This window comes from Triticum dicoccoides, chromosome 1A, assembly GCF_002162155.2.
Source record: "Triticum dicoccoides isolate Atlit2015 ecotype Zavitan chromosome 1A, WEW_v2.0, whole genome shotgun sequence".
Classification (NCBI taxonomy): Eukaryota; Viridiplantae; Streptophyta; class Magnoliopsida; order Poales; family Poaceae; genus Triticum; species Triticum dicoccoides.
The window spans coordinates 64,563,074-64,571,773 of record NC_041380.1 but is presented as its reverse complement, the minus strand read 5'-3'; the positions used below and the strand labels follow the sequence as shown (position 1 = coordinate 64,571,773).

Below are 8,700 nucleotides of genomic sequence, written 5' to 3'. Positions count from 1 at the left end.
CGACGAGGGGCGAGGGAGTGCTTGTTCCGCATTCACACGAGGGACGAGGATCAAACGGTTGGGATGTTTCTGATCCAACGGACCGCGGCGCGACCGGCCTAGAGTCTGGCCGGTCGACCGGTGGTTATGATCGCGGGTGAGCGGGTTGACCACCACTTTCCTTGAGGAAGGTGCGCGTCACCACCCTGGCCCACCGTTGGCGGCCGTCCGCGCCTCCTCATCCTCTTCCCTCCACTCCCTCCCTCCTCGCTTTCTTCGTCCCCTTCCCGCCGCGGCATCCACCCTTCTCCCTCCCCGCCAGATTCCTCCACTCCACTCCAACCCGCAAAACAAATACCCGACCCGACGCCACACAAAACGACGGCCCAGCCGGTTTCCCCTCCGCCCCCACGCCCCGCCGCCATGCCGCTCCTCCTCTCGCCCCTCGCGGCGCGGTGCCTCCACCACTCCCCGCGCCTCCCCGCGCCCTTCGCGCACCACCCCTCCCACCCCCGCCCTCTCGGCGGCGAGGCCCGCGGAGGCGGCGGCAGGGGGAGAGTGGCGGTGGTGTCGGAGAGGCAGGCGGCGGTGGCCGCGGAGAAGTCCCCCGGAGGAGAGGGAGGCGACGGGGAGCGACACGACGCGATAGTGGTCGGGTCCGGGATCGGGGGCCTGGTGGCGGCCACGCAGCTGGCCGCGAAAGGGGCGCGGGTGCTGGTCCTCGAGAAGTACATCATCCCGGGGGGCAGCTCCGGGTACTACCGCCGCGACGGGTTCACCTTCGACGTCGGCTCCTCCGTCATGTTCGGGTTCTCCGACAAGGTAAGGCGGGACAGAGCGCCGGCGTCCCACTTGTACTCAACTGTTGCCCGGGGCTTTTGATTTGCTCCATTTTCAACACAAAATTTGTTATGAGTGCGACTCGGTAGCTGCGCGGTTACGTTTCTGGCTCCGGCCCGTGAATTTGTTGATTCCGTGTGCTGTGCCTGTGCTCTGCCTGGTGATCACAGACAAGGAGAAATATTTGAGGGGTAAAGCGTTGTTACTGCGAATTTGTGCTCTGGTGTGGTAAGGCTAGGCTGGGTGTGAACTGAGAGGGGGGAATTGTGATTTGCTTGGCTGTTAAAATTAGTTGACGACTTACCTTTTTGCGGGCATCCAGTGCCTGAAGATGCCATGATTAGTATATTTGCACTGGGCCTGTTTTGCTTAAAGAGACAAACCTGGTCTTGAGGTTGAGGGCTTAAGGCCACGTTACAGACAGCATCACAGGGGCAGGCGTCCACTGTGCAGCTTGTTGACAATGAGCATGACCAAGTGCAAATGCCTGGATGTTCAGGGTGTGCACAGCATGTTGCATGCTAAAGTGTAGAATTGGTTACTGCTGTACTTGTGTGTGCCTCTCATGAAAATGCTCACGTTAGCTTACAGCTTGCATTGCATTTTTGTAGAAGATATTTTGTACGAAGTATTTTGTCTGTGTGTTTGGGTATATTTGGTAAGAAGTATGACATGTGTTGTCATCCAGGGAAACTTAAATTTGATAACGCAAGCACTAGAAGCTGTTGGGTGTAAGATGGAAGTCATACCAGACCCTTCTACGGTTCATTTCCATCTACCTGGTGCTCTCTCTGTTCTTGTGCATAGGGAGTATAATGACTTCATGGAAGAGCTGGTTAGCAAATTCCCGCATGAAAAAGAAGGAATCCTAAAATTCTATGGCATATGTTGGAAGGTATTGTCTTTATTTTGTTTACTTCTTTTTGTTACCTTTTTGTTGCTATTGTCTTATTTCTTATGCAACCTTCACAACTTACATCTATGTCTCGTATGAACAGATCTTCAATTCATTAAATTCTTTGGAACTAAAGTCCTTGGAAGAACCTCTATACCTATTCGGGCAATTTTTTAAGAAGCCTTTGGAATGCTTGACTCTCGGTATTAAAACTGCATCCTTATATTCCTCAATAAGTTTTACTCTTATTTTCTCTAGAGAGAAATCATTTAGAACAATTAGTTAACTGAAGTTGAAACAATTGTAGTCTCAAAAGCAACAGAAAAATAAATTCATATGAGATACTATGAAATAAGATTGTTTGATATAATAAAATCATTTTTTCTATGATGCAGCATACTATCTGCCACAGAATGCGGGGGATATTGCTCGCAAGTTCATAAAAGATCAGCAGTTGCTATCCTTCATAGATGCTGAGGTGTGAGATATTTGTGAGTTTACTCACTTGTTCAAATTTTTTTCCACGCATACATTTTTGTTCAACTTTCGCTTATCTGAAGAATTACAGCAATTTATGGTTTTTGTAGTGTTTTATTGTGAGCACAGTCAATGCCTTGAAAACACCCATGATCAACGCGAGCATGGTAAGTTCGATGTTAATCTGTCAGACCTTTGTTTGAAAAAAATTTCAACCTCCAATTATCTAAGTCAACATGACAGGTATTGTGTGATAGGCACTTTGGAGGAATTAACTATCCAGTTGGTGGTGTTGGTGGTATTGCGGTGTCTTTGGCAAATGGCCTTGTTGAAAAGGGAAGCGCAATACGTTACAAGGCGAATGTGACCAATGTTATTCTTGAAAATGGGAAAGCTGTGAGTTCAGCTTACTGATTTCAAATGTCTGAAGTTTAGATTTGGTTTCTCAGCTGAACATTTCATTACTACAGGTTGGAGTGAGGTTGTCAAATGGGAAGGAGTTATTCGCTAGAACAGTAATATCAAATGCCACAAGATGGGACACATTTGGTAATTCTGCGAATATCCTTTCATGGTCAAGCTAGAAAAGTTTCTCTTTCACTTTCACTTGTTACAATGTTCTTCATCTTCTGCAACTTTGCCGTAGTTTTGCTTCTCATATTTTGCAACCATCCAAAAGCATATTTCTCGACTGTAACTTGCCGTTATTATTCTGCCAGTGTGAACAGTTTTTTGATACATACTTAGTATGTGTTCAGTTTCCTCCTTCAGGAGTTAACAAATGCATGAACTTACAGGAAAACTCGTGAAGGCTGAAGAGCTTCCAGAAGAGGAGAAAAACTTTCAGAAGAACTATGTTAAAGCGCCATCATTTCTATCCATTCATCTGGGTGTCAAAGCCTCAGTTTTACCTGCTGGTACTGATTGCCACCATTTTGTACTGGAGGTACGCACTAGGTTGTATGCTACTGGGCATTTCATCGTTGAGGGTTAGAGTCACTGTCACATTAGTGGTGAATTTGATATGGACATTTTAATCTGTAACGAGTTTAATTGTGAGTGTAACTGTCAGGATGACTGGTCGAACTTGGAAAAGCCTTATGGAAGCATATTTTTAAGTATCCCTACAGTTCTTGATCCATCCTTGGCTCCTGAAGGACATCACATACTTCATATATTTACAACTGCAGGTATAGAAGATTGGGAGGTATGTCAGTGCTCTAGCTGAAATGTAAATTATGTCAAAAAATATAATAAACGTAGCCTTCTTGCATGAACATAAGTATTGACTGATGCCTATAATACTGCTTTGCTTTAATCTCTGGCAGGGTCTACCTAGGAAGGATTATGAGCAGAAAAAGGAGCTTGTGGCAAATGAGATCATACGAAGACTTGAAAATAAGTTGTTTCCTGGTCTTCAAGACTCAATAGTCCTCAAGGAGGTATCTTCTTACAGTCCTTCTATGTCGGGGACTCAGGATTCTATAAATATTTTCAATCATTTCATTTTGACTACTTCATGTTTGAACTTGAAAGTGCTAGCTACCAGTCCTCAAACTGACAAGGGAGCATGAGCAAGTCTGTAGTAGTTAGCAGCGCAAACATGATTAGCTATTGATGATGCAGTACTTAATATGATTATTGGAAAAGATCATTAGAGCATCCCATCTGATCTATTTGTCATATTTTCTATTCTCAGCACCGGTCAATCTACCCAGTATGCGGTAATATTTATAGGTTAGCCCCATACCTCAATCACTGTAATGAGCTCTAGTGAAGAGTGGTCTAAACGTACACCGACAGGGTCACAGGGATGCAGTTTTGGGCTGTTTTGTCCAGCTGAAAATCCATAAAATGATTTGCTCTTTTGCATAAAATGAACTACCAAAGAAATATCTTCCCGAAAAAACTTCCAGTGATATACAGGACTATAAGTGAACCATCAATTAAACAAAATGGGCTGTGGCCCAGTCCACTTGCATCGCTACATAGAAAGCGACAAGTCCTTTTTACTTCTTTCAAATGATATAAACCATATCAATTAGCAAATACTCAGGTATTAGAATATTTTCGTTGAGCCAAAGCACAGTTAAGTTTTGAGTATTCAGCAGATTCTTCATGTTCCTTGTGCAGCAAACTATATTATGCATAATAGACCACCATGCATCACCAACCAGGGAGAATGTTATATCATGGGCTTTCATGAGCTAACTGCACATTCCTTTAAGGCTATGCTGTGAACTTTAGTGGCCTTATTTTGTTTTCTGGTACCAATATATTTTGTAACACAACATTCATTTAATATTTGGTTTTGCCAGGTAGGATCCCCAAAAACTCACCGCAGGTTTCTTGCCCGAAATGATGGTACATATGGACCCATGCCACGGGGTAAACCCAAGGGTTTGCTGGCAATGCCTTTCAATACCACTGTAAGTTACTTAAATAGTTAATACAGATTTCAAGATCTTTTTTGGTTAACCTAAAGTTCTAAGTGGCACAAGATTACTAGAACTGAAGTTATATTATCTGATTTACAGTCAATAGATGGACTTTACTGTGTGGGCGACAGCTGTTTTCCTGGGCAAGGAGTGATTGCTGTGGCATTTTCTGGGGTCATGTGTGCTCATCGTGTTGCAGCAGACATAGGTAAACACTAAGCCGAGTTCCCACTGTCTCTTAGCAGATGTTATTTTTATCAAAAGAAGGGTTTCTAGCATGTATGATTATGGGTGCCAGGGATTAGAGACTAGAGACGTCTTCTAGCTCAACGAAGGTCGATCATTGTGGAATGATGTGATAATTTTGGCTGATTTGCTCTTGCAGATCTTGAACAAAGGTCTCCTATTCTAGACACGGGCCTTCTCGGTGTCCTCAGATGGTTAAGAACACTCGCATAAAAATGATGTCGGATGGAGACCTAGAGCGGGTCTTATTGTTCACACAGAAGAAGCGGTGGCAGCCGCGCAGATGTCGAGGTTTCCACATGACCGGTCGGGTACAATGACCCAGCAGCAGGCAGTATGTAGCCATTCTTGTTGCTGCCAGGTGTATACGCAAAGTTGGATTTCAAGGATGTTTACCTGAAACCCCCAAATGATAGAGAATATACTGATGGTGACCTGTAACTTGATGGAACCGGGGATCTGGTATTCTGATAGTTCATCTGCTTGGCTCTCAGATACGAGTACTACTCAGCACAGAGTTGTATATGTTGTTGTAAGAAACTAAGGCCGATATGTGCCACGCTGTAATTTTCGGAAGATGAAGCAGCTCATATATTATGGCATTTTTTGCTTTTGTGAAGAATGCATTTTGTCAGGACGAAAGAGAACCTGTGCAAGTCCATCACAGAGGAATTACAATGCCGAAACGCTACTATCACTACAGATTTATTTTTAGACAATACTATCACTACATATACTGGGAGGTCCCAGATGCTAGACGTACAGGCTTTTACAGGTTTCTACAGGCTCCTTCCAAACTTTCTAAACACACCCTCCCTGATTTCAACAGGGGTGGGCCTGTGCCTTTACTAATGACCAATTAAAAACCACCACGACACCCTGTAAACCCCTCATTCCTGTAACATCCTGTACCTGTAGCAAAGCTCAAATGAGAGCGTTTGGTGCATCGGGGCTGCGCGGGCGGTAAGTGGGCCCAGTTTTGGGGATGGCGGTTCTAAATGGGCTTGTAGGGTCATTCGTGGCCTGCGTGAGGCCTGTTTTGGCGTACGTGTCGCTGGGTGCCTCTGGTCTGCCGTTCACTCTGTCGATAGTTTAGGCAGCGGCGGCGGCGGCGGCGGCGGCAACTGCGGATGAGAGTTCACGTCCGTGGAGGCGCGGGCGAAGCTGGCGGTTCCCTCTCACCCCTCTACCTCTCTTCCCCTCGGGTCTCGTCTCTATCTTCCGCTGTGCTCGGGGCGGGTGGCGGCGAACGTAAACACGTCTCTGCTCGGGGAAGACGTGTCCCGTCTCTCCGAGGAGGGGGAGGGGAGCGAGCGACGGCGGCTCATGGATGGTGTGCGCTGGCACCAACGGTGAGCGACGGCTGCTTGGCTCCCCGGAGGCGGACGACGGCTCAATTCCGAGGAGGAGACGACGAGGTTTCCGATTGTTCCGAGCTCTCTCCTTCCTTGAGTTGATTTTTTCGATCTGTTTTCGATTCCCCATCTGCGATTCCTCCATGTCTCTTCCTCTGATTGTTTTCTCTCTTGACCTGCAGTGCAAGGGAGGCAATCGGAAACATCAAGTCGGCGACCATGAAAGACTGTTTGTGATATTTCTCAAAGGTACCAGTGTTGTTCATCTCTCATGTGCGTTTGATTTGTTATTCTCAAAAGCATGTGTTGACAGTTTATGCTGCTACGAGTACTTGTTATGTGATTGCTAGCAACTCACACGAAAAGGATTTCGTCCTGATAGCTGAACAACTAATCTTGTTGTTTTGGGGAGATGTAATTGGTTTCCTGAATTGATTTTTCAATATACTTAATTACTTTCTCTAAATCAGCTGGGAAAATGGCTGTTTAGGAATCACCAAACAATACGCTGAAATTACTCTACGTGTGTGTGTAATGTGTTTAACATGCCATCATTGCAGGTTAAGCGGCCTTTTCTGCTGTCATTTGTAAAAAAAACTCCCTATGAAGAGTACACGTGGCTTAGGTAACCGTGTGGTAGCCATCAGGTGTCACCGGCTTGGGACTGAAGCGCGCATTGAATCTTCAATGCTCCATGCCCCAGTCTTTTGTGCGACTACTTGGACTTGTGCCGGTCAGTCCTAAGGGATGCCATTATGAAAGATGGGACCGGTTCGCCACTAAGGTGTGTGCCACCTCCCTTCTCTTGTTCTCCTGTTCCGACATGCATGTTTTGTTGGAACTTTGAAGTTGTTGCGCTTCGGCAAGGAGTACAAACTGGTCCGGCCACTTAGCTGGTCTGATTATTCGGGGGGCTGTTGCCGTTGAGCAATTCACTTCCCCTGCCCCCTTGCATTCTCAAATAAACGGAATCAGAAGTAGAAATTAGAAATTGCAGTGGGTTGAAAATTTTCACATCACATAACCAAGTAAAATTCAGTAGATAGAGAGACAAGAAATGGCACGTGTAGGTTTTGGCTGCATAAGAGTGTATTCAACAATCACAGAACGTATTTTACTTGCATTTTCTTCGTCATCCAATACAAGTTATTAAAGGGGACATTAGTGTATCTTCTCTTCTTTTATGAGCATGAATAATACTTCTACTTCAGAAATAAAGTGATTCAGGAGAAAATATATGATGGTGACATGGCATAAGAAACTTTTAAGCACATTTGGGTGGGTTTAGCATACGGGTCCTGGTTTCTGAAAAATCTTAAGAGTACTCGGTTTCCGAAAACAAAGTTTTTGTACCTGTATTCATGTTTCACCGAAAGATTTTCAGGAAATGGAAATGTTCAAATATGCCAATTATTTGCTTAATGGAATGCCCACTATATATGTTAAGAAATATAACAGTTACATAGGTTTTACTCTACTGGTTTGGTTCTGCTTCTCTTGTTTGCAAAGAGGACTTTCTTTGTGATATCTTCCAGTTCTTATCTAATAATGGTTGTTGTTTGCCCTTGATGATGTTCTCTCTTGGTTTAATTTCTGTCAATAGCCTTGCTAGCTCTAAGGACGAACATAAATGTCTAATGACGTTGACATTATTGACAGTTAACAATCAGAGGAAGAGACATGGAGGAATCGCAGATGGGGAATCGAAAACAGATCGAAAAAATCAACTCAAGGAAGAAGAGAGCTCGGCCTCGGAACAATCGAAAACCTCGTCCTTAGAGCTAGCAAGGCTATTGGCAGAAATTAAACCAAGAGAGAACATCATCAAAGGCAAACAACAACCATCATTAGATAAGAACTGGAAGATATCACAAAGAAAGTCCTTTTTGCAAACAGGAGAAGCAGAACCAAACCAGTAGAGTAAAACCTATGGAACTGTTATATTTCTTAACATATATAGTGGGCATTCCATTAAGCAAATAATTGGCATATTTGAACATTCCCACTTCCGGAAAATCTTTCGGTGAAACATGAATACAGGTACAAAAACTTTGTTTTCGGAAACCAAGTACTCTTAAGATTTTTTCAGAAACCAGGACTCGTATGCTAAACCCACCCAAATGTGCTTAAAAGTTTCTTATGCCATGTCACCATCATATATTTTCTCATGAATCACTTTATTTCTGAAGTAGAAGTATTATTCATGCTCATAAAAGAAGAGAAGATACACTAATGTTCCCTTTAATAACTTGTATTGGATGACGAAGAACATGCAAGTAAAATACGTTCTGTGATTGTTGAATACACTCTTATGCAGCCAAAACCTACACATGCCATTTCTTGTCTCTCTATCTACTGAATTTTACTTGGTTATATGATGTGAAAATTTTCAACCCACTGCAATTTCTAATTTCTACTTCTAATTCCGTTTATTTGAGAATGCAAGGGGGCAGGGGAAGCGAATTGCTCA

General features: G+C 44.2%; 1 protein-coding gene and 1 long non-coding RNA gene across 2 annotated transcripts; both read left to right on the top strand.

The window, feature by feature from the left end:
- The first annotated feature begins 269 nt into the window (after positions 1 to 269).
- LOC119363390 (prolycopene isomerase, chloroplastic-like) lies at positions 270 to 5,497 on the top strand. Its single transcript, XM_037628735.1, has 13 exons — positions 270 to 801; positions 1,508 to 1,714; positions 1,818 to 1,917; positions 2,110 to 2,192; positions 2,302 to 2,358; positions 2,435 to 2,587; positions 2,662 to 2,740; positions 2,989 to 3,137; positions 3,264 to 3,398; positions 3,520 to 3,633; positions 4,510 to 4,620; positions 4,729 to 4,837; positions 5,015 to 5,497. The coding sequence occupies exons 1-13, from the start codon at positions 403 to 405 to the stop codon at positions 5,086 to 5,088; spliced, it is 1,770 nt and encodes a 589-aa protein (XP_037484632.1). The 5' UTR covers positions 270 to 402; the 3' UTR covers positions 5,089 to 5,497.
- Positions 5,498 to 5,930: 433 nt separating this feature from the next.
- LOC119364687 lies at positions 5,931 to 8,559 on the top strand. The gene is made up of 4 exons (XR_005175061.1): positions 5,931 to 6,293; positions 6,413 to 6,479; positions 6,791 to 7,014; positions 7,890 to 8,559. It is a non-coding gene; the product is annotated as an uncharacterized LOC119364687 (long non-coding RNA).
- The last annotated feature ends 141 nt before the right edge of the window (positions 8,560 to 8,700 follow it).

What these genes read in the sequence shown, in the direction of transcription:
- LOC119363390 (XM_037628735.1), top strand. Translation starts at nt 403, where the DNA reads ATGCCGCTCCTCCTCTCGCCCCTCGCGGCGCGGTGCCTCCACCACTCC. An exon ending in TGTTCGGGTTCTCCGACAAG is followed by an intron (nt 802 to 1,507) that starts GTAAGGCGGGAC and finishes GTTGTCATCCAG; the next exon opens with GGAAACTTAAATTTGATAAC. An exon ending in ACTCAATAGTCCTCAAGGAG is followed by an intron (nt 3,634 to 4,509) that starts GTATCTTCTTAC and finishes TGGTTTTGCCAG; the next exon opens with GTAGGATCCCCAAAAACTCA.